Source organism: Manacus candei, unplaced genomic scaffold (genome assembly GCF_025592945.1).
Source record: "Manacus candei isolate 608988 ecotype Guabito, Panama unplaced genomic scaffold, ASM2559294v1 h1tg000153l, whole genome shotgun sequence".
In the NCBI taxonomy this organism is placed as follows: Eukaryota; Metazoa; Chordata; class Aves; order Passeriformes; family Pipridae; genus Manacus; species Manacus candei.
In genome coordinates this window covers 1,060,464-1,085,042 of record NW_026138201.1, presented here as the reverse complement: position 1 = coordinate 1,085,042, position 24,579 = coordinate 1,060,464, and the positions used below count along the sequence as shown (strand labels likewise).

Here is a 24,579-nt window from a genome sequence, read left to right as displayed (position 1 = left end):
TGTTTTCTTCTGCAGCCTTTGGTTCTTCCTTATCATAAATCCTTGGGATTTAAGTTCGAGCTGCTGATCCTTTGGACAGTAATGGGTCTTTAACTAACTAAACATACAATTGCAAATGTAAATCCCTCTCCCTTGGGGAATCAGAAAGCAGGTTTGGGATGCAGGCCGTGAAGTGCAGGAGCTCACTGAACCACAAAGGAGGCCTGATTGGCACTGATCCTGCCCCTCAGCCACAGGAATGGGTACGTGCTTCCCACGTGGTGCTCAATGAAGAGGATGCCGGGGGAGGAGGAGGCTTGAGGTCACCTCCGTCCTGACCTGAGTGAGCAGATGCCAGTGGCAAGTTGTTGGCATGAGAGCTCTGTATCCTGCGGCCTCTCCGCCTCGTGCCTGGCCCCAGACTACGGACATTTAGGGAGAATAGTGATGCCAGCTCGTGTCTCGCACCCCAACCTGGGCCCTGCACAGTCCTTGCCCCCCGCTCCATGTCTCGGTGTCCCCCTCAGTGCCCCTGGGCCCTGCACACTCCATTCCCCCGCTCCGTGTCCCGGTGTCCCGCTCAGTGCCCGAGCAGGCCCCGCACACTCCTTGTCCCCCCTCAGTGCCCGAGCAGGCCCTGCACACTCCATTTCCCCGCTCCGTGTCCCGGTGTCCCCCTCAGTGCCCCCGGGCCCCGCACACTCCTGTCCCCCCTCAGTGCCCGAGCAGGCCCCGCACACTCCTTGCCCCCCCTCAGTGCCCCCGGGCCCCGCACACTCCCTGTCCCCCCCTCAGCGCCGCCGGTGCCGCCCCGCGCCGGGCGGGGGAACAGCAGCGCGCCCGCCCCGCCCCGCGGCCGGCGCGCGCACGCGCGGTGCGGGCAGGCGCGGGCCGGCGGCGGACGCGGCGGTGCCGGTGCCGGTGCCGGTGCGAGCCCCAGCGAAGCCCCAGCGAAGCCCCAGCGAGCCCCGAGCGGCACCGCGGCCGGGCCGGGCCCGGGGGCACTGCGGGGCACCGCGGGGCATGCTGAGCGCGCCGCGCAGCCTGCGAGCGCAGCCCGCCCGCCGCAGCGTCGGCCCCGCCGCGGGAGAGCCGCCCGCCCGGGCCGGTGAGTGCCGCGGGGCCGCGGAGGGGCGGTGGGGTGGGCGGTGCGGTGCGGGGGGCTTCGGGGGTCGCGGCGGTGCGGGGCCCGGGGGCTCGGGCCGGGGGCTGCGGGGAACGCACGGGGCGAGCGCCGGGAACGGCGGGAAGGGGAGCGCGGGGCGGCCTCGGCTTCCGCTTCCTCCGCCTCCTCCCGCCGGCCCCGCGGCCCGGGCTGCGACCCGCGGGACGGGCGGGCAAGCCTGGCCGGGAACGGCTGCCTTAAACAGCGCGGGGACGTTCCGGGCGATCGCGGAGGGTCGGCCGAGCTCCTGCGCCGTGCCCGGTTGTGCTGTGTTCGTTTTTAAACGAGAAGGGCTTGTTCGCAGAGCAGCGTTTAGGTTGGATATCGGGGAAAGGCTTTTCCCCATCGGACACTGCCCAGGCTCCCCAGGGCAGTGGGCACGGCTGACGGAGCTCCAGGAGCGTTGGGACAACGCTCCCAGGGACAGGGTGCGATTGTTGGCGTGTTCTGGGCAGGGCCAGGAGCTGGATCCATGGTCCTGATGGGTCCCTTCCAGCTCAGGATATTCTGCAGTTCTTTGAACTGTTTCTCAAAATATATTTAACTAAATTAGTATTTTACATTAAAATAATAAATTAGTAATATGTAGTATTATGTATATAATATATAATATAACTTATAATAATATAGTGTAATATATTATGTGTAATACAGTAAATATAATGTTAAATAATCTATTATTTATTATAAATTTAAAATTATTAATAAAAAACAAACCCGTGTTACATTATTATTTATTATATGTTACATAACGATATATACCAGAATAAAATAATTTGAATAAATTAAATAGGCCTTTAAAATAGGCTTTTTTTTTTTTTTTCAGTTTTCAGTGGGTTAGATTGAAATAGTCTCCCAGGGATCAAGCAAGGCATGGTAGGACCTCAGCTTTCAGGGCTATGTGGCTCAGGGCATTTAAATATGTATACACAAGCCAGTGTGTACTCCCTGTACTTCCAGAAGCTCCTAATAACCTGACCTTATTTGTGAAGTGTGTCAGACCAAAATTCAGGACGTGGAGGTGTGATCTTCAAGGCTGCCGTGCCACTGGATTTACTGTTCCAAACCATTTCACTCTCTAAACAAGATGTTCTGTAATTACTTATTGTTTTGGACTCTGAAATTCAACCATTTGTGGGTTTGGTTTTTTTTTTTGGGCAGGTCTTAATCACAAACCCAAGGGGGTTTTTTGAAGAGTTTTAATTTCTGTGCTTGCTAAATTGCCACAAAACTACATATTTCCTATGAAAAGTTTTCATATTTAGTGTCGGAAGATACAATCATAATTAGTAAAAAGCTTCTTTTTCGTGTAAAACTCGAGTAGTGTGATTGCTTGCCAGGCCTTTCAGCTAGAAAGAAGCATAGCTGGATCCAGTCTTTGGTTTTGTACACAGCTGATAAACTGTCCTACTGTTTCAGACGTTTCCTTCTCCAGGGCTGGTTTTCCCTTCCATCGCAGAGATAACCAGCAAAATGATGATTGGCTGCTTACAGTGTTTGCTCTAAAATCCATGATATGCCTTATGTAGCCTTTGGAGGAAAAATAGCCTGATCTATTGGTAATTTTTTTATTTTCAATTTTAAAGTAATAATGGTCTTCCAGTCCTGTTTTTTAAAGGAGAGCGTTGTCCTCAGCCTTAGCCAAGCTTTCTGCCCAACTGCTTCAGTGGGTCCTCATCAGTATTTATTTTAGGTGTTATAAAGGAACTTTTCTTCCTCACATGGGTATCCTGAGAAGACAGGGAGTGGAACATGGAATGTTCTGCTGATTGTTGTTGCCACAACACTTGGTTTTCCACTGTTGTTCCACTTTTGACCTGCTTCTGTATCAACTCTGATTCCCTTTTTTTGTTCTAAGAACACGAATTGAAGATCACTGTTGCTTAGAATTTAATTATTAAAGAATCATTCTATGATTCTTTCCCCCCCCACGTAGGTGTGCAAACATGGCCAAGAGAATTGCAGAGAAGGAACTGACTGACCGAAACTGGGATCAGGAGGACGAAGCTGAGGAGGTAAGTTAAGCATCAGTTCCCTCCACCACCCCTGCAGGTAGCAGAATAGTTATTGACATGTGCTGTTCATTTTGTGGGTAAAACCTACAGCAAAACTGGTTAAAAGCATAGCGATTGAAGGGAATTTTATACAAGCGAATTTTATAAAATTGCTTTTTATAAAGCTTCCAATGTATGCAGACCCCAGGGCAAAGCAGCTTCTAAGACTTCAAATGATATCAGTAGCTCAGGGGAAAGGAACTTTACATTTCTAGGGGGAACCCCAGGCTTGTTAAAATGCTTTTGGACTCTTCAGATGTGTGAGAGGTATTTACTGAATTCACAGGAAAAGCGGATTTGGTTTCTTGAGATAAATTTTCTTTATGTCTTGTGTGGGTTTTTTTAAGGGCCAATAATAGTAAATTTCAGAACTGTGTTAATTTTAGCTTAATGTCCGCACACAGCCAGAGGAATTAGGCAAAGAGTCAAATGTTATGTTTCATCTGATGGTAAAAAGAGATTTTAATGTTTAGTGTCTCATACTTATGGCCCGTGTTTATCTCTGACCAAACTGTGCTTGCTTCTGTCCTACTGGAAGTATTAAATGTTTAGACCTGTAAATGTAAGAAATAAAACTGACTCTTCCAGGAGTTTGAATATAAGAAGACTTTATTTCCTCACTTATTACAGGGTAGTAATGAGCCATTAGCTGCCTTTGCTAATGTTTGAAGTACAGCAAGTTTCCAGGTATCAAGTAATGTCCAGGTCCTCGGCAAGTTAATCACTACCGTGTTTTTGGGGTGGTTGTGGTTTAATTCCTCCCCTTGTTTGTTAGGGGGCAGGGTTAGAGTCGTGTTCAGAAACCACTGTGCATTTTGAGAATTCCACTGATGATTCCCTGGCTTGCTCCTGCAGGTGGGAACGTTCTCGGTGGCCAGTGAGGAGGTGCTGAAGAACAGAGCCATTAAAAAGGCAAAGCGCCGGAACGTCGGCTCGGAGGTAACGTGGGCACTGGCCACGAGTGCTGGGGACGGGCTCAGCTGCAGCATGTGGCACCAGGCTCAGCTTTCACTTCCCTGGGCTTGTGGTGATGCTGCACTAAGTTGTCATTTCACTCACCAGCTCACACGTGCAGATGGGTTTTGGCTTATTGTTCCATGGCAAGGAAAAGGTGAGAAATGGTTAATTAGTACCACAAGTATTGACTGGGTGAAGAGAGTATTTGTGAAGCAAAAATGAAGAGTGTTTCAGACACAGTGTCCTCTGCAGATGGGTAAAACAGCACTGGAACTTCTCTACTTCCATTCTTTGCAGAGATGGAAGTCTGGCAATGGAAAGTTCCTAGTTATCCATAGGAGGGCTGAGGGATGTCTCAGAGGCTAAATTAGTAAAAGCCAAAATATTAAACTGTTCTGAGGATGAAAACTTATCTTTTGTCAAGAATGCTGCTACTTTTTTGCCTCCCTTTGAAGAGCTTTAGTGCCACCTACTCTTTGCAGTAACAAATGGAAAATTGAAAGGAGGCTGGCCTTTGTTACAGGTTTAGTCCCTGTGAAAGCATTAACCCAGTCCAGCCAAAGTGTTGTCCTTTCAGAAATCCCTGGCAAATGCTTTGTTGTGGTTTTTGCTACCAGCCAGCCTTTGAACAGGGCGTGCACCCTGTTAGGAATAGGGCAGGAACTGTGCCTGTTGCTCAGATTTGGATGGAATGGGACCAGGCACAGTTAGGAGCTACACAGTTCCTCCTGTGCTTTTGTTTTACCTCCTGCAGTCCAGGCCATGTAAATGAGGAAGGTGACTTAGCCCACTGCTGCCTTGAGTAGTTTTAGCCACAAATGTGTTCATTAAAGGGTTGTACTGGGGAAAGGTGATGCAAGAGCTGAGCAGGAGAGATTTGGGGCAGATGGAATAGGAGAAACAGAACTGATTGAGAAGGGGGACCAGGTGGCTGTAGAAGAAATAGTCAGGAGGCTGGGAGCAGGCTGCTAGAACTGGGAGAAGGGCTAGTACAGGGATCAGGTTTAACCCCAGCAGAGCACGAGACACTGAGAACTCCTTGAGTGCAGTGAGCCCTGCTCAGCACCAACCAGAACAACTCTCTTCTCAACATTCTTCTCATCCTGAATCCAGACCACAGCACTGTACCAGCTGCTAGGGAGAAAATTAACTCTATCCCAGCCAAACCCAGGACAATAGGTTGGACAAAGTCTGAAAAGTAGAAGATGACAGGACAGCTGAGGTTGCATAAGAAACCTGTGAAATATTTACAAAAAGGTAAACTTGAATTTTACTGACGTTCCTACATGGAGCAAGCCCAATGCTGTAATGAAGGAGACTGCACTTAACTGGAATGTCCAGAGAGAGAGGTGGAACTGATCAGAGAGAGACAATAAAAATTGCTACCTAGGAATGACAAACAGGACTGCACTGGAAAAGGTAAAGCACAAAGGGAAGCAGAAGCAGCCCACAAGGTCAGAATGGAATACAACCTAAAATTTGTAAGTTTTGCCATTTCTTCAGTGGCAAAAGCAGATGAAACTCAGAAGCAGTTCTCCTCCCCTTGATGGTTTTCCAGAGACACTGGAAGCACACTTCCTACAGTAATATTTCATTACCTCAAAAGGCCTAAAAGTACCTAAAAGTGGTAGTGCCTATTTGTATGTTAATCACACTGCCCTTTAGAAACATGAGAAACTATGCCATAAAATAATGTGGTTGTAAAGACAGTGTTCAGAACTGGGTAATGAAAATGCTGCAGAGACACACATTTTGTGATCGAGTACAGTCTGTCTTTGCTTCTCCCACTGGTCACATTGAAATATTTTGGGTAAATCACAAATGTTTCGTAGGTGACTCCAAAACAGGCTGTTTTGGCTTGAAGTGTTAGACTCTTAATTGTGGTTTTAAGTGCTAAGAGCTGCTGAAAATAAACCTGCAATTGTATATTGCTGTGTAATTATTTAAAGAAAACAACGTGCTACGAGTCTCTAAATAGGTAGTCAAACACATCCGCTGCTCTGAACAACTTCCATGTATCCACTTCCCAGATCCAGGTTATTTTCATACCAAACATCTGAGTCCTCCAAAAGCAGTAGCAGTGTGTCACAGGGAAGCTGTTCCCTGTGTTTGCATAGCTGACACAGTAATGCACGGAATGACACGCTGAAAATAAACCAGGGATATCAGGAATATTAAGTAGGGGTGGGATTTGTGTGGAGGAGATGTGTGTAACTGGTTGTCTCTCTTCTTTTCTCTCCCCAGTCTGAAAGTGGAGGAGCTTTTAAAGGGTTTAAAGGCTTTATATTGCCTTCTGGGAAAGGAGGAGGTGGCTTCGGCGGATTTGGGAATGGTGCAGGAATAAAGCCTTTGGAAGGGCTGTCTAATGGAAGCAGTACTGTCTCCAGCACTCCTTCTTTCAGCAGTTTGAAGACCACTCCTGAAACACAATCAGCATTTGGTAAGTTTTAAATAAGCATATCTGAACACATTCATCAATGAAGTCTGTATTTATTAGTGAAAAAACAAGTTCAGACCACCCTGTAGTTCTGTTTTAAGGTTTTGAGATTTCATTCCTCTTTGTGAGATTTCTTGAAAAGATTTTAGGCTGCTGGAGGGACAAGTTATCAAATGCATGCAGTCTTGAGTGGTGGGAACTAAATTTGCATTTGCTCTAATACTGGAGGTAGAAGTTTTATTAGCACAAATGGGGATGGAAGAAACTGGCCTAAGACACTCTTGGAATAGTATAAAGCAGCTGGTAACATGTTCCAGTTAAACAGTTGTCCCAGTTCTTTAAATTTTATTAAAAAAAAAAAAAAGCTAATAGAAATTATCCATTTAGTAAGACTGCAGTTTCTTGATGTGTTGGGTTTTTTTTTTTAAGGTCTTTTTTCTGTATATTTTGCCATTCTTGGTAAATATGTGCTGCATAGCTGGAGTCAACCTCTTTTCCCCTGTACACCTGACATGGCAGACAGTCTTTCTAGAACTGTATCTGTTACATTCATACCTACATTTTAAGGCACTTGGAATACTTTGGCAAGTCTAGCTCCCATGCTTTGGAAGTCCCTGAGTAATATTAGCTCTGCCCCTTTGTGCTGGGGATGGAGAAATGTGACCACTGCCACAGGATTTTGGAGGCCATGTGCTAGAATACAGGTGGTGGAGTTTTGAGCTTTGGAGTAACTTAGATTTCAGTGAGCTTGACTAAATTAGGGGAAACTGAAATACTCAGTGAGGATTTTCTTAGTTTACTGCCTATGTTTTTTATATGGAAACCAATTTTGCAAAGCATGCAAAATTGTGGGCTAGTGCACTCAGGGTGTTTTAAAGTGTAATTAGCAAGACCTAACTTGACTATTTTGACTTAGTAAGTGTTACAGCGTTATAAAGCTGTAAAAACCTTGTGAAATTTTTGGCAAAATACAAAACTTGTACTTTTTAATGTTCTGTACAAGATTTCTTTTTTTTTATTCACTAGCATTCTCCATCTACTTTGTCCCTGAACAAAGTAACCTTTCTAAATTTAAAACATGGGTCTGTCTCACAGCACGGTGTGCTCACTGGTACAGCAGTACTGGGGGCAGGCTCAGGTTGGATCTCAGGGAAAGGTTCTCCCACCCCAGAGGGTGGTTGGCACTGCCCAGGCTCCCCAGGGCAGTGGGCACAGCCCCAAGGCTGCCAGAGCTCCAGGAGGGTTTGGATGATCCTCTCAGGGACAGGGTGTGACCCTTGGGGATGGTCCTGCACAGGGCTAAGGGTTGGACTTGAAGATCCATGTGGGTCCCTTCCAACTGGGCATATCCTGTGGCCCAGAAGGAGCATAACTGAGCAGGGATGAGTGACTTGGTAAGAAATACTGGGAACACTGGTTGGGCTTTTCAGAGAACTCCGCTTTCTGGGGGAAGACAACGCTCTTAGCCACGTTCCTGTTGTGCCAGGGTCGCCCGTGTCCAACGGCCCCGGTGCCGCAGCGTTTGAGACCAAGGCGGGCGGGGGCAGGCAGGGCTCCTACCACAAGCAGCTGGCCGCCCTCAACTGCTCCGTGCGCGACTGGATCGCGAAGCACGTGAACTCCAACCCGCTGTGCGACCTGACCCCCATCTTCAGGGACTACGAGCGCTACCTGGCCAGCATCGAGCAGCAGCACGGCAGCGACAGCGGCTCCGAGGGCGAGCCCGCCGGCACCCCCGGCGCCAGGGCCGCCCCCGCCTTCGGGGGCTCGAAGCTCCAGGGCTCGGCATTCCTGTTCAACAGCGGCAAGGCCGAGGAGGCGCCGGCGGACAGAACGGCCGAGGCCGCGCCCGAGAAGAAGGAGCCGTCCTTGGGAGCCGCCTCTGCCGTCTCGTTTAACTTCGGCAAGAGCGCCGACAGCCCTGCTCTGGGCTCCCTGGGCTCAGGAACACTCAGCAGTTTCTCCTTTTCTCCCGGGAATTCGGGATTGTTTGGAAAAGACGCAAACCAGGCCAAGTCTGTCATTGCAGCACCCACCAGTTTGCTGGAAGCTCAGGCAGAAAGCAGCAATGCCGATGAGAAAGGTAAATTCTTTTTATTGCTGTTTGTAGTTTCTTTAGTGGTAAGCTGTGAGTGTGTGCCACTTGAGGATACTGCAAAGGTGCAGCAATAGTAAATTGAACAAGATCGTGGCATGGAGCTGTGTCAGGGCAGGCTCAGGTTGGATCTCAGGGAAAGGTTCTTCCCCCAGAGGGTGGTTGGCACTGCCCAGGCTCCCCAGGGCAGTGGGCACAGCCCCAAGGCTGCCAGAGCTCCAGGAGGGTTTGGACAACGCTCTCAGGGACAGGGTGGGATTGTTGGGGTGTCTGTGCAGGGCCAGGAGCCTGACTTCATCCTTGTGGGTCACTCCAACTCAGGCATTGTATATTCTATGATTCTGTGATCAGAATTGCTCTGGAATTTGAAGTGCAGACCCACACCAGTAATCTGCAAATCCCAGCCATGCACACAGTTTAAGCGACGCCAAAAGTTTGTGCTTATCAAAACCTCTGTATTTCTGTCAGATTTACACTTTCTGTAATAGAATATAATCCTTTACCTGGAGACAGGACTTGAAAAGGTGACATTTAAAGCAGCTGGTATGTTCTCCTTTGAGTCTGCAGGACATTTCGATCCCTCTGCTTTTCCCAGTATCTTTATGGTAAAATGCATGAGATACAGAACAACTGAGTCCATTTTATTTACAGACTGTAAGGCCACCAAAGTTACATGGTACCTGACAGCTTTGCTCTGCCTACACTGGGTACAGTGAGCTGATGGAATTCCTAGGAGCTGAGGGATTGGAAAGGCATAATCTGCCACTATCTCTTGGCTGTCATTCCCACAGTGACTTCCCTTCCCCCAAGTTAAACCTGGCTGTTGGAAGTTTTTATTGTGCTTTACTTGAATTTGTGGAGCATGTTCTTTGAAATGCGAAAACTGCTTTGTGTCAAACCCGAAGGTTTTGACTAATTAAGCTTTGTATTTTTAGGGTTTGATTGTCTGGTAGGGGTTGGGTATTTTCACCCCACTTAAACTGAAGATGAGGATGGAGTTGTTTGAGGGGCTGAAGGAAAAGCAAGTAACACTTCTTCTGTAGCTGAAGCTGCTGCAGAGCCCAGAGGGACTGAAATGTGTTCTGGCCACACATGTCCATGTCAAACATGGCATGCACAAGGGAGCTCTAAGTGCCAAAAACACCCTGCAGGCTCTGTGCTCACAACATTAACATATTCAAACTTTCTGTTTGAAGGAGGAGAAGAGGAGGAAGAAGAGCCACCAAAAGTCGTTGTTAATGAAATAAAAGAGGATGATGCTTTCTACTCAAAGAAGTAAGTGACTCTGACTTGGAAAACAAAATTCATACCTGCATATTGCTATTCTTCACTGCAGTGCATGATTAAGGGTGTTCTTTACTTTCTAATTGATAAAGCTTGTTGGGAATCCATATAGAGTATGAACTTGTAAAAAAGTTAATTACAGGCAAGAATTTGCAATGCCTTACTAAAATTCTTCTGTATCTTGGACACAACAGTAATAGTTTGTGTTCTGGTTGTGATCTGTTTTTTACAAGTGAAGATGTTCTTGCCTTTGTCAGGTTTTGTGAGTTTAAACTGCAGGGCTACCACAAAAATTTCATGCTGTGCTGCTGGAAAATCCACCAGCTGCTCAGTTATTTGCACAGCCTAAAATAAGACTCTTCAGCTGGAAAATGCTGATTGTTGTGTGAAGGAGTGAACAAGCTGTGCTTTTAAGCTCAAAATGAGACCAGCTGTACTAGAGGCAGTTTTTCAAGGCACGTTCAGTAGTCCAAGTAATTGACACTCGGCACAGAATTTGTCCTGCTACCAAAAGCCATTAGTTTTATCTGAGAGAAGGTGTGTGCTAATTTATTAGGAATGGTTTATTAGGTTATTAGAACTTCACTTAAAAATGTTTATGAATTGTACATAAAAGTTCTCCCATGACTTCAGAACATTACAGCAAGTTCTTTGTAATTAGTGTTTTTTAAAGTAGCTTATACAGTTACTGCTCCTCATAGACCCTGAGTACAGGTTGTTCTGCACTTTACTTTTCCCTGAAAGCAGTACATTTGTCATTTCAGTACTGAAAGAAATAATTACCTTTCTCTTTGAACTGCAAGTGCTGTCTGTTAGCCCATGAAACAAGGTCAAGAAGAATAAAGATTATTTTACATCACGTTAACTCCTGGTTATTGTTACTGTGAGTCAGATGGGTGCCTGTACTTGGTGTACTTGAGAGATATTGTTATGTCTTTAATCTCTACATGGCTGCACAAACAAGGGGTTTGAGTTTGTTTTATTTTTTCCCCCGCAGGTGCAAACTGTTTTACAAAAAGGATAATGAATTTAAAGAAAAAGGGGTAGGAACATTACATTTAAAACCAGCAGGAAATGAAAAAACTCAACTCCTAGTCCGAGCAGATACCAATTTAGGTAAGTAAAGTTCTTCCAGTAGCAAGTGTTGACATGAAATTCCTTGCTAAGCATTAGGATATTTTTGTGGTTACACAGCATAACAGACACAGTTAGTGAAAACCTTTCTGCTTTTTATTTTCTCTGAATAATTTCAAGTATTTGAACAAGCACTTGGATGCCTCTCCTGAGCATTACAGAAGAGAGCATGTGAAGCTGTGCAAGGAGTAAAAGGCTATGGTGTATGTTTGGGAATTCCTTCCCCCCACTTTTTTACAAGCTTTTCTCCATCCCTGGCTTCAGTGGCCTTCAAGCTTGGCTTAAGGTCCAGCTTCCCTAAAACTGAGTATCTGGTATGGTTGTCTAATCCCCGAGGACTAAAGCCAGGCTGCACTGAAGGGCAGGGTACATCTCAGCTCCCTTCTGCCTTCATCCACAGCGGGGTGTTAGGAAGTCTTTCCTTTTTCTCCAGCTCACACACTAAGACATTTGAGCTTGGGGAGTCCAAGCTTGGGGTTTCTAGAAGCTGCTGCAGTCATAGTGATGCACTTTCCTTTTTGCTGTCTTCACACAGTGCTGTATTCCTTTCCTAAAATCTCACTGTGTTGAAAAACTGAACTGGAAAGGGAGGCGAAGACTGACTTTTCCCTAATTCTGCTGCCATGTTCTGAGCTATTTCCCAGGTCTATAAATGTGTGTGTCTCCTGTGGAACCAGACTGGAGTTTGTTTGCTGCTGTTTAGTAGCCCACTAACCCTGGAGCTCTGGCACTCACTTCTCTCTTAACTCATGAAGTGGTTTAACAAGTTGCCACGGAGCTGTTGTCAGTAACCTGGCACAGACCACACCAGCTCTGTGGGAGAATTTGGGGATACAAAGTACTTCCTGCACCCTGGTTTGTCCCATTAACACCTCTGTCTGCATCAGAACTAACATTTTGTTTCTGCTTCTGAACTGCACCCAATGGTCAGAACTAAGCACTGGGACTGGATTCCACACTTGCTCCTTCTGCCTTTTCCCTGTGTGTCCCTGCTATCATATTCTTCAGGCTCCTCCCTCTAAAAAAAGAAGGGTGCAGTATTTTCAGAGATTTCCTCATTCCTGCTGAGGAAGGAAATCTGAGAACAAGGGCCCTGAGCAGATGCTCAGGGAAGAATAAGACAAACATACCTCATGTTTGTGAGTTGCCTTCCTTCCAAACCCTCCTAAATCCCTGTTTAGTACCTGTACTAACACTGCATTGCAGTAAAAGCTGAACAGTGGCTAATGGTCATTTTTCCCCCCTCCTCACCCGCAGGGAACATACTGTTGAATGTCCTAATTCCACCTAAGATGCCATGCACAAGAACTGGGAAGAACAACGTTCTCATAGTTTGTGTCCCCAATCCACCGATCGACGAGAAGAACCCGACTGCTCCTGTCACCATGTTAATAAGGGTGAAAACAAGTGAGGATGCAGATGAGTTGCACAAAATCTTACTGGAGAAAAAGGAGGCTTAAAATAAGTTGCAGTCAGTGATTTGAGGAATTATTGCCAAACTGCTGCTGCTCTTTTTTCCTTCCCTAACTTCACTTGAACATTTAACTCTTTACTCTGATATTAAGAACTGTTATAGGAATTCTGGAAAAAATTATGTGAGGAAAAGCTAAACTAGCTAATAAAAGCTTTAATAGAACACAAGTGTTGGACTGTGCTCCCTCATTTTTCAGTGTCTAAATGCAGGACCTCTTCTGGATAAAGCACATGGATATAAATCCAGGCGTATGTTTTTAGCACCGCTCGACCAAATGGACTGAAATCCGAGCACAGAAACACGGTACCAGAGCTTCCTCACAGACTGATGCAATGCAACCACCTCCTGCTTTGAGAAGGGAGGATGTCCAAGTTTACCTGTTGAAACTGTTTGTAGACTCCAGTTTTTAATTTTGATTGGTCTGTTGTATTCTTTCTGGTGAGACTGGTTTCTGACTGGGTGACAACACTGCATCCCACCACAGATGATTTGTACTGTGCTGTGTCTGAACTCTTACAGACCCACGTGCTTTTGGGACTCAGAGACTGCAGATGGTGACAAGAAAATTTGCTTGTGTAGTCCTGTTGACAGTGGTGTTTTCTAGAGAAGAACTGTCACTTCTGTCCTTACTGTAGCAACAAGCTCATGATGTGCAATAGTAGAAGCAGACAACTGGAAGACAGTTTATCTGGGACCACACCAGCATCCCCTGGCTCCTGACACACCAGAGGCCAAGGGCTGCACTTCCACGATGGTCCTTCCAAGGTGTTTGTCCTCCCTCCTTGGGCCACGCCTGCAACCCGGCTGAGGCAGAGCTGTACGTGTTGTATTTGTCCTGCTGCTGGTTCTTGCTGAGCAGAGCTCTTCCCACAGCCAAACTTCAGGGCTTTTGTAGACCTTTGTGTTGCCTCTGGCCTTTCCTTGCCCCTGTGCTGAAGCTGCAGTGCTGTGCTGCACAATGTGCAGCTTTAGGACAAGCTTTCTGTTGCACGTAGGGAGCGCTGGGTTAATCTACAACTTAGTTGTCAGCTGTGTTAAAGTTACCCATGTGGCAATAATTGATGGATCAGAACACTGATTCTGGTCTTGGTTTCCATCTCAGCATTATATCAGACTCTGCTGGTTTAATCCTTTTCTTTTGCAAATCTTGTTTGCTGGAAACTCCTTCCCTAGTAATTGTTTTTCTACTGCACTCCCAGCTCTGGGACCTCTCCGAGAGCTCGGGGTTCATGTTAAACTTGAAGTGCTCTCTTGGCTCAGCTCTGGAAGATGGAATGAACATGCCACCCTGCCTCTGGCTAATGTGACACACAGGAAAAACCCTGCCCTTCCTTAAAAAATTCCCACAGGCCATCTGGAAATCCACCCTACTGGCATCCTGTGGGCAGGGAAAAAGGAGGTGCAGCTGCACCATTTGCTGAGGTGCAGCACATCTCACCTGTCCCCCCTGCTCTGGGGGGACAAAACCTGCCTCTAGGCCTAATTTACTGCACAATTCAGGTTATGGCCTTTTTTCCCCTCTTAACTAAAAGGAGGAAAAACTTGATAGGATCTATAGCCCTCTTGACCAAAGTTCAAAAACAAAGGCCTTTGCTCACGTTTCAGCTACGCTTGGCTACAGGAACTGCATTTTTAACACTGAAGTGTAAGAGGAGATTTTAAGGTATTATTTGAAATATAAACTGGTGCCTTTGGGGGTTTCTTTCTGCATCTGGCTCAGTACTTAAACCATAAAAAGTCAGTGACATTACTTTCCTCAAAATAAGATGCTTTTTAAAAAAAAAAAAATATCTTGCTGCTGCCTGAATTGGAGGGTGTGTGTGCTCATTGTGCATGAATGAAAAGCAGAACATTACCTGCCACTTTAGTCCAGGCTCAGGTCTCGGGTCCAAGGGCTCAGTTAAATTTGCATTTGTCTTTTGAGTGTTGTCTTACCCTGTTCCTGCAGGCAGGTTGGTAGAGCAGAGCTCTGGCTGTGCATCCCCTGAGGAGCAGCTCTGTCCAGGTGTGCCCGTGGGCTCAGCCTTCTGTTTGTTTGCTTCCCAAAGCTCCTGGCTCTGGAACTGCTCCTTCATCCAGAGAAATGTGGACCAACAGGCTGACCTTGCCCTTCTCTCCTCGTGCTGTGCCTCTGCAGTGGGGCAGGCTGGGGTCCTGCATGTGGCCCAGCTCTGACAGTGCAGCTCTGCCCTGTCTCCAAGGGGGAGCACAGAGGGGAAGGGAAAATAAGTAGAATAATAATAAATGGTGTTGGAAAAAAATTAAACCTTACCATAGCCATGGTAGCAAGTCAGGTATTCTCCTAGCTGTGGGAAAGACTGAGATGAGACACCTGAATTCTTCAGTGTGTGCATTTATCAGCAAAGGCAGGGGAAGGTAAATAATTGGGATGTTGTATTCATTAGCGTGTCAAATATATGCACAAACATACAACTGTAAACATTTACATGGGGAAAGTTGCCCCTAAAAGAACAGGGAAGAATTTTACTGCAGATCAGACTTTAATCAACATCAGTTCCTGGTGACCCTGCCATTATCTGGATTACAGAGCAGGAAGTCACACACTTTTCCCTTGGTGCTCAGGTCTAGAGCACAGCCCTTCTGCAGCACTGTCAGAACAAAGACATTTTTGATGATGCTTCAGTTTCTAGTCGAGAAATATTGAAATACACAAATGCTGTAAAAGGTCAGAGATTCTGACATAGAAATAAAGGCCTAAAATGAGTTAAAAGCAAACGTTAGTGGAGAGCACAGACATCAACATACTAATGCCTTCATAACAAAGTGGCTCATGCTATCCAAGGGAGGAATTTTGATCAGAATTGCTACTCCAGGAGGCATTCCTGTATCTTGGGAGACATTTGATGTATTTAACAGCTGGATATCAGACACCTGATGTTTAAGATGCAAGTTCCTGCCCTCCTTTGCGTTAATGCCTTCACTGTCCGTAGGTGTTTGAGTGTCTTATGGATCATCCATTCCTCCTGCTACTCTGATTTTGGAGTTTCAGCTGCTTAGAAATCTTTCCTTTCCCTCCCACCTCCCCACCCAGAAGAATCAAGATCTCTGTTTTTTAATTCTCAGAATCATCGCCAAGGGAGGATTATTACACTTGGTTTGAATTTCATTTTAAAATATTAATTGCAACATGCAAGGATTTTTTTTTTGGTTTGTAATGTACTTAAAATTATCTATTTGGGAGCACGGCGGTGTGTTCCTGTAATCTTTTTTGGTTGATGGATGTAAAAGTTTAATTTAAATTTACAGTTCAAATGAACATGTTGTAGAACATAAACGAATCAGGAGGTTTGCTTTGCTGTTACAAACTACAGTTCAGCTCCCTTTGCAGCACTGTAACATTTAAAATGTTCTTAAAGACTTTCTTTCTGATGCCTTAACTTATTTGCATTTGAGAAAATTTTGTAGCTGGTGCCTGTGTGCAGAAATTAACTGACATTAAACAACTGAAGTGGCATGAGCTAGTCTAAATCCAATGAAAATGCTGAATGTGATGATTTGTTAGTTGTTAATAGATTTCAAAATGCTCTGAAGTTTTCAGTGGATCCTTAAGTTTTACATAACTTGTCATGTACCAATGTTTTCATTAGTTCTGATACACTGAGGATGTGTACAAAAATCCATGGAAAATGTGAATAAATGAATGGGAGATTCATTTGTCTCGTGTCAGTCACAGTCATTTTGAGTGCACAACACCATTAATAAAATGAATTTTACAACCAGTTGCTTGCAGGTGAACTCCTGCCTGGAAAACCCTGCTGCTAAAAGAAGGAATGTCCTGCTCTGGCCCTTCCTCACTCAAACCTGGAGTTTGTTATTAGTAGAGAGCCTCATCTCTACCCAAACTGCTCAGGATGTTTTGAATAAAGAAACAGAAGCAGAATTTACATGGTTTGAAGTAGTCATCAATGTACTTACCCACGTTTCTGGTAGGTTTGTGTACTGCTCATTTTTTTAAGGCATTGTTTAGAAATTCTTATTTGCACCTGAGCATCCTGACCATAATGAGTTTGGTGGGTATTACTGTTAGGGACATCTTAACCTTTACTGAGGGGTGACACTGAAAAGAATCATGGCTGGAAGTCTGCAAAGGCTTTGAAGACAGGAACAGAAACGTCCTGTCTGGGCAGTACCACTGAGGAAAAAGTGTGACTTTGCTTTACTACCTTAGAGCACAGATGGCAATAACACAGTACAAAACCTTTTGTCTGAACTAGTTCTGGAGCTCCACCTGAGCTGGTGGGTGCTTGGGGCAATTCTGCTGACTGCAGTTCCAGGGAAAACTTGCAGGTGGTTTCTCCACTGTAAAAAGCAAATTCCTAACGCTGAAGAGAAAATGGTGGATTACATACCAAACTTAATTAATCTGGCAGTTCCTGAAATCTGTGTTTCCTTACCTTTACAGTGAGGTCAGAAATGACTCCTGTGACCAGCCACCTGTGCTGATCTCCTCCTGTGCTGGGCAGGGCACCATGGACATCCACAGCAGGGAGCACGGCATTCTGAATTCGTGCTGAGATGAGAGCCTGGATAATGACTCCTCCTGCTCCTTGATGCTACATCCATCACTGTCATTTTCCAAGGAAAACCCACTCTGACACTTGCAGTGATGAAAGAAGGTTCTGGCCACCCTCTTGTCCTTGGGGAGCAAAGCAAAGCCCCCACACTGGGTGCAGGCATAAGGCATTTGCTGCTTCCAGCAGGGTTTGGATGAACACAAGGGTTGCATCCGAATTAAAGGCTGAGTGCAGGACTTGGAAAAGTCTGTAGACTTGTAAACTGCTCCTGCTGAATCTCCCCAGCAGGAAAAGCAGAACCACAAACATAAGCACACTTCAGTGTCCAGGGGAGCTGGGAGGGGACAGAGCAGGAGTGAGTCAGCACATGCTGCAATGCTCAGAACACACAATTTCAGGCAGCACAGGGATAAAGGGTGAGCTCGTTTTTGTGCCACTGCACAAACCCTCACTGAAGTTCTTCCTGAACTAATCAGGAAGAAACCATTACAGCCATCAGTCCTCACTACCATGCACTGCAAAAACTTAAATGTTAATGACTGTAATTAAACATGGATCAATTCAAAAGGGTTGTTCTAAAGGCAAAAAGCTTTTCCAAACAAATTCAGGACCACACTGACTCTTACCTTCTCCCTTACCCAATGCCAAGTTGTCAGAGACTGACCACTGAGAAAAAACACGATTAACAGAGCCCATGGTCGTTTAAGAGGTCTGTTTATTGGCTGCAGGGTCCAACATTTTCTTCACTGCTGCCATATGCAAAGTCACCTCTGTTTTTGGTGCACAACGTTCTCCTTGCTCTTTGTTCACAGGGCTCAGTACAGTGCCAGCATGATTTCCAACCCATCACCTTTTAAGCAACACTGATGAACCGATGGGGCAAATAAAACCCAAACCATGCAACATGTGTTAGGCTGAGAAAATGAAGCTGAGAATATTTATATATTTACACAGAGAACGTTCAACACTGCAACCCGCTCGCAGACTTGTGTTCCCCAACCAGGTATCCCAACAGCTACATTGTGGTATAAAATACTCCTTCTTCTTTAAAGTTTGGTGTAAAAGCTGCTTATTCCACAATGCCTTTGACTGGATTCTACTGCACCTACCTGTGACACAGAATTCCTACACACCAACACCACACACTGCCAGTCACACCCCACAGGACACAGTAAGGCATTCACGGACCTCTGACTGCTGTGACCACAGGAAATCCATTTTCCAGAGCTTTCAGCTGTGACCTCTGGAAACCATGAGAGCCTTTCAAGCACAAAGGGCGAGTCCCTAAGAGATGGATTGTTCTTCCAAGAACTTTAAACTTATCATTCCTTGACACTGCTACACATAACACAGACAGAATTTAAGACTAATACATTAATTTCCCAAATAAAAATTTGTTCTTAAACCCTGCTGGGTAACAACAGGGCTTAGGCACTTCTGAAGGTTTTGTCTTACATCTGTCTTTAATATGGGGAAGTTTCAGACTACAAAATACAGGACAAGCAATCATCTGGAACGGGAACAATTAAGGACTGGCAAGAAGCAGGTCAATAGTCTAAGAGCACAGACTGTTTCTCTGGATTCCACATCCACACAGAACTTCAGTGTCCACATGGGATTCTGCACATGAGGGTCTGCTGGAAGAAATCTGTCTGCAGAGCCAAGGACTTCACTGTCTAAATTAAAACCTGTGTAAGAACATACTTTGGGAAAACCACTTCACTGTGAAAAGCCACCTGTGCAAACAAATCTCTTTTCTGGAGAGCACACCGTGCCCAGAAATGGAAAACTGAGTGACAGCGACCCAGAGCCCAACACAGCCAGGCCTTGTAAACAATGGAGACCAGGAGAATGGAAAGAGAAGGAATGGGGACCACACAAACTGGGTTAGCCCAGACAGCTGAAAGACTTGTGGCGCTTCTGAAAACAGCTTCTTTTGAGAGGAGACTTGGAATCCACCCTGTGCTGGCTGGCAGTCAGAGAACACAGCTTCACACACGTGGTGTCTCTAAGGCAGAGCAATAATCTGCTAATACAAAATAGCTGATTTAAGAGATTTCTGGGAAAAAAAAAAAAGAAAATAAAAAAAGGCTTTGTACTTGTTAAATTGACAGCAGTGAAAAGCCTGCAAAGGGTGAGAAGATGCACATCCTTGCATTTGACACCTAACAATACACAACATCCATGAAGAGCCCAAGCCTCCATCTCCCCAGGGAGTGAATGGGTGGCAGGATGGAAGGAGTTAACTGAGCAAGGAGGTATGGTGGGATTCTGTAAATAAATAAATAAACCTGTTCTGCAAAGCTCCCCAGTTGTGTTAACCATGCTGCATCCTCAAACACCACCAGAACCAGTGGAACCCACTGTGCTCCAACAGTTCAGAGCCAAAGGGCCTTCATGGCCTGCAGGACACACCAGCTCCATCCCCAGCAATTATTTAAATGGCCAAGAGAGGCTTAAAATGGTTTACTGCTTAGGAGCTACAGAATTGACCACCCTCCAAATTAATGGGGTGAGAGGTTCCTATTAACATTCCCTTTTCTTTTTTGGTGTAGTGCAACAGCATGCTAAGGGGCCAGCTGTGCCATCCTGACCCAAGCAAAACTTTGATGAACTTCCCTGTCAGTCTGTCCACACAAGGACAATAAATTATAACTTTCAGGGTCTGTTTAAAAGCAGAACAAAATGTGGAATTTGATAACGGAAAGTGGGAACCATGGGCTATACATAAGAAGTCCAAGTCAGTTGTTTAGAGAAGGAATAACTGAGAATCTGGCACATCTTTGTTTCTGAAAAGCACTATTGACATTCAGTAGACTGTTTGACCTCTATTTTCCATGGATGGCCACGAGGGCATACCTGTAGTCCTTTTCTACTAGAAAAGGTGAGTCTTCCACGTACCTATAGCATATCCCACTAGCAAGATACAAGAAATAAACCAATTTTTTTAGGACATTGCAGCCCTTCAAACACTAGACACCAAAATGCACCCACGTACATGTAACAAAGCAGACGACACCTCCTGCATGACAGGTGTGGGATCTGAGCTGTGCCCTCGGTAACACTGCCTTCAAACTACTGCTTAGAGCCACTCTGACACTTGCTGCATCACCCCTCACCTGCTCTGAGATCTTACACAGCAAGGTTTGCTCAGTCTTCCAAATCACGCAAAATGAAGCTACCTAAACACAACACACAACACCAAGGGAGCATTACAAACTCCTGTCAACTGAGAAGTGTTCAGGCACCTACCACTGGAGTTCCTGTCTGGATACATTTCCTTTTCTCACGTGTTATTCCTCTGGCTGGCTGACTGAAAGGTATCAGTTGTCATTAGGAGCACAAACACCAACCCTCTCTCCCTTCCCTCCCCAGTGAATATCTAAAGGAAACCCAAGCACTGGTTTGCCCAGTCCAGCAGTATGAAAGTGCAGAATGAGGAGCACACTGAGAGGCTTGTTCTCCAGCTGAGGAGTGGTTTAATTCCCAGCCTGGGCCAAGGGAGAACACTTGTACGGACTGACATCAGGCACTGACTACCTGGGGATCTCAGGTAAGCACCAGGCTGCCTGGCAAGGTCCTTGAGAGGGCACTTCAGCTGCTGAGTGAGGCCTCCACCTGTGCCCCGGCCCAGGGACAAGCCTGGGGCAGTGGGTTGGTGGGAACACCCTCACGTGCACACTCACACAACCACGTGGGCCACAGGCCAGGGCTGCACTGAAAAGTGGCTGTGCTGGCAACGACCAAGTGAACACTTTCCTGGTGCTGCTGCACCACATTTGAAGCCAACTAGAAGCGGACAGCTGTCCCTGTCATACACTCATGCTGCCGGTGTAAGAACTGCTGCCACCCCGTGCTGAGGTGACAGCCCCCAGCCTGGCCTCAAGCACAGACAGACCTCCTTACCACGCTGGAGTCACCATGGTGGGCTGAATGGCAAATTTAGTCTGCCTTTATGCTGAAGTGGAGCTATTTCCATGGCATCTAGCCTGAGGAAAAAAAGCAGAAAGTCCTGTTTGAGAGGTCAAGTCATTAGATGCTACTGAGAGAACAACAGCAAAGCACTTGGGCAAGGCCAGGTATGAGGGAGACAGAGGTCCAGGCTCAGAGCACGTGCCATTTGGTAACTGCAGCAACAGCATCAGGTTTGGGTGCTCAGAGTCTGAAAAGTGACAAAAATGGCATCTCTGCTCTCCCTCTGTGCGTGTGGGGAGTCTGACATGCCCCAAGACACGTCAGCCCTCCTACTGCTGTGCCAGCTGTGCAGTCCTAAATAAACTCAAGTACGGACTGGCTCCCATATCAAAAGAGTGAGCCAGAGCACAGTAGTCTCAGTATTCAATCATTTTGTTTTCATATCCAGGACAGCAGAGTTTTGCTGTTTAGAGAGAGCTGCACTTCATGTGTAAACATAAGGCTGTTTTCCTGAGAGCTCCTGACACACCACTTTGAGACCTCCCATTATGCAATTTTTAGTCACTTTTCAGAACAGAACTATGTTTCCATCTTTTGTATTTCCAGAAAACTCTCTGTGCTTCAGTATGGAACAACCAGGAGATGGGGGATCTGGGCAAGCTGCCCGACCATTGATCAGCTCTCATGCCCTCCTGGCTACAAATGGCACCACAAGGATGACTCTACGTACTCTCAAGTCCAGTGCATGCAGGAGGATGTTGGTTACTGGGAAGGTTTTAGGCCCTGGAGTCCGATCACGGCCTCCTGTTTTTCCATTTTAGACTCAAACTGGCATTGACTCAGCTGAGAGAGAGATAAGCAGCATTAGTACTGGAGATGAACCTCGGCTTTACTGTAGCAGCACATTTTAGCCTTCTTTTCCCTGGCTCGTTTTCTTAGCCAGCTCTTGAGGATGAAAATGTTGCTGTTCTTTGGTAGATACGGAAATCCGTCAGCAGAGTTCACCTGCCCTAACACTGACACACGAAAAATGGGAACATTTTCAGCCTCTTTTAAGCTCTGGCCTGACCTGCTGCACGTACCAAAATGGCAATGTGTCTTTGTAGGCTCTTTCTCCCTCAGCAGGACACGACTCTCCCATCCCTTGGCCCCCCACCCGCACGAAGCCGGTCCCACGAGGAGAGGGCATGGCCAGAGTCTGTGGGACTGTGTCCGTCAGCAAGTCAGTAGGAAATTCCCAGAATGTTTCTCTCAAAGAGTATAAAGTTTAGCACATTCTGTACATATGGTTGGTTTCTCAGTTATAAAGTAAACACAGTAGCAAACTGTCCATGAAGTGTTGACTCGGTTTAAACGCAGCCCCTTCTCGTTTTATCTTGCTGAGAGAGTCCCCTCCCAGTCAGAAACACTCCAGCGACGTGGGCATTCGGTGTGTGACAGCAGAGGAAGGAAGAAAGAGGCACTTTTGATCGGCTGGTATTCCTGGACTCCCCTTTTTCCCGCGGAGGTTGTGTTCCGACACTAGGTGGTAGTGCTGGCACGGGAACCCGCTGTGCATAGGCACTTGGCAACTCGGCTCCGGCAGGGCCCGCTCGGCTATGTCATCAGGATCGGCTTCTGCCGCACCTCCAGGATATCTGCGCAGGGACACAAACACACGGCGAGCTTAGGGAGCTCCTGGAAGCAGCCGCAGCCCCGGGAAGCACATGGACTGCAGCACAGCCCACCGGGAACCTAAAACGTCCCAGTCCGCCGGGATGCAGCTGGGAGGGACCGAGGGATGGGAAACTGCAAATCCAGCCCACCAGGTGGAGAGCACAGCTGATCTACCATCACTTATGCTGGGATGGAGCAACACGTGTCAGACACGGGGACGCAGCATCTTCCAGGGAAACAAGTGTAAGTGGTAATGGATCAAGGGTTGGACTTGATGATCTCAGAGGTCCCTTCCAACCCAGCTGATTCTATGATTCTATGAAGTGCCGTTAAGGAGAGATGCCAAGGGGTTTTCCCCTTCTTGAAGGGAGAAATGAGACACCCCCAAGCCCCTTTGAGAGACTTCTGGATCTGAAGATGTGGGGACAAATCATTCAACTGGTTCATCCTTTCTCTACAGCCCAAAGCCTACATTTCTGCCCTCAAAAAGCTACCATAAAAGCCACTCCTCTTTTTGGCTCCTCAGCTCCATATTGTGCAAATGTGACAGAAGATGAACCTGTAAAATTTCTGTCATGATCATGGGCATCTTTCTAAGTATGACAGTAAAACCAACATGCTGGCAAAGACAGTACACTGGGAAAACTGGAAACTGGGCTGCTATGTCCTTTTGAAGGCTGCATAAAGAACAAAGAACATGGGAGAAGGGAGCACACAATTAAGAGGCTGATCAAACACAACTGCACAAAGAGGATGACATGAGTAAAAATTGACCTGCAGCTCCAGAGGGCTCCAGCCACGCTTATAAAGAATTAAACACAGTGGGAGGAGTCCAGTGAAGGGCCACAGAGATGATTAAGGGACTGGATCACCTGACACACGAGGAGCAGCTGACAGAAGTGGGACTATCTAGCACAGAAAGAAATCTTATCAATATGTATAAACTCAAGACATTTTAAAACGTACTTTGATCACTGTCACTGGGATTTTAATATCTTAGTACAGGCTTCTCCCAGGGAGATGAGCCCCTTTCCCACTTCACCCTGCCCCTCGTGCAGTGCTCCTGCTTCCTGGAAAGCTGCCACTGGCACAAGTGCATTGATCACAAAAAGGCCTTGGAAACGGGCTCTACCTGATGTGTCAAACTGAAACAAATGTGGGTAGTGAAAAACTGCAGAGGAAAATTCTGCCCTGGAGCCCAGACATTTCATGTCCTATTTCCGTGCATCTCAATATATGCTCCAACTCCTGCAACCGTATGTTCAACAAATGGAGTCTCAGAGAGGATGTTCAAGCTCAAAGCAAATATTTGAGAGGGGAGGCATTTGTGCCACCCACTTGAGCAACTATTAAATGCCAGCAGGAACAATACATCTTCTGTGAACTCCAAAAGGCCTGTGGTGGGAGAGTGAGTGAGCTTGCTAACTCCAGCTAACTTGCTCTAAGATTATCAACACAATTATCGTAAGGAATAATTATTTTGCTGAAACACTGTTCAAAGTCCATCCTTAATTACAGAGGAGCAACTTTTACTGGAATTTGTAATTTCTTCCAAACTGAAATCAATCCCTGCATACAGTGGGACTGCAGAGAAATACTTGTTCCTCTGACTTAGCAGCAAAATCCCCCAACGCAGAAGGCTGCCTAGGAACCAAAGGACTCTGGTTTTGCACAATACATGCCAACATTCACCTGTTAAAATTCGATGCAATGGCAAAGTGATGTAAGTTAAGTGTGCATAGAGTAGAAAGTTTTCATCTGTCCTGTTCAGCTTCAGCCAGGAGCCCACCAGCGAGCGCCCCGTCCCCGACAGGGACCGCGAGCGCAGGTTGGTCGCGTTGTGCAGGTCTGCAAAGGCACAGAGAGACACAGAGCTTCAAGGGATTGCACTTCT

The 24,579-nt window shown here is 46.3% G+C and overlaps 2 protein-coding genes across 7 annotated transcripts in view; one reads left to right on the top strand and one right to left on the bottom strand.

Annotated features, from left to right (window-relative positions):
* Window positions 1–920: 920 nt before the first annotated feature.
* NUP50 (nucleoporin 50) lies at window positions 921–16,252 on the top strand. Of its 3 annotated transcripts, XR_007900775.1 has the most exons (9): window positions 921–1,087; window positions 3,081–3,159; window positions 4,054–4,137; window positions 6,400–6,595; window positions 8,079–8,675; window positions 9,884–9,962; window positions 10,969–11,087; window positions 11,641–11,749; window positions 12,363–12,512. XR_007900775.1 is itself a non-coding variant. In XM_051772596.1 (8 exons), exons 2-8 carry the CDS (start codon window positions 3,091–3,093, stop codon window positions 12,563–12,565), a joined length of 1,347 nt encoding a protein of 448 aa, XP_051628556.1. In that variant the 5' UTR covers window positions 925–1,087; window positions 3,081–3,090; the 3' UTR covers window positions 12,566–16,252. The 3 variants fall into 3 exon arrangements, 2 of the variants coding, with proteins under 2 accessions (XP_051628556.1, XP_051628558.1); XM_051772596.1 differs by lacking the exon at window positions 11,641–11,749 and having other exon boundaries at window positions 925–1,087; window positions 12,363–16,252; XM_051772598.1 differs by lacking the exons at window positions 921–1,087; window positions 11,641–11,749 and adding an exon at window positions 2,617–2,703 and having other exon boundaries at window positions 12,363–16,252.
* A 1,559-nt stretch (window positions 16,253–17,811) lies between these two features.
* Window positions 17,812–24,579, bottom strand: part of KIAA0930 (KIAA0930 ortholog) — a 40,711-nt gene continuing 33,943 nt past the window's right edge. For 2 of the 4 annotated variants that reach the window (XM_051772600.1, XM_051772599.1), the window contains exons 9-10: window positions 24,378–24,533; window positions 17,812–22,666 (exon numbers count right to left, since the gene is read on the bottom strand). In XM_051772600.1, the coding sequence (XP_051628560.1) occupies window positions 22,626–22,666; window positions 24,378–24,533 (197 nt within the window). In that variant the 3' untranslated portion in view covers window positions 17,812–22,625. The remainder of the gene's footprint in view (window positions 22,667–24,377; window positions 24,534–24,579) is intronic. The other 2 variants (XR_007900776.1, XM_051772601.1) reach the window with 2 other exon arrangements.

Excerpts from the sequence above, each read along its gene's own strand:
- NUP50 (XM_051772596.1), top strand. The coding sequence starts at position 3,091 with ATGGCCAAGAGAATTGCAGAGAAGGAACTGACTGACCGAAACTGGGAT. Across the intron at positions 6,596-8,078 it reads TGAAACACAATCAGCATTTG|GGTCGCCCGTGTCCAACGGC; the intron begins GTAAGTTTTAAA and ends CTGTTGTGCCAG. Across the intron at positions 11,088-12,362 it reads CCGAGCAGATACCAATTTAG|GGAACATACTGTTGAATGTC; the intron begins GTAAGTAAAGTT and ends CCTCACCCGCAG.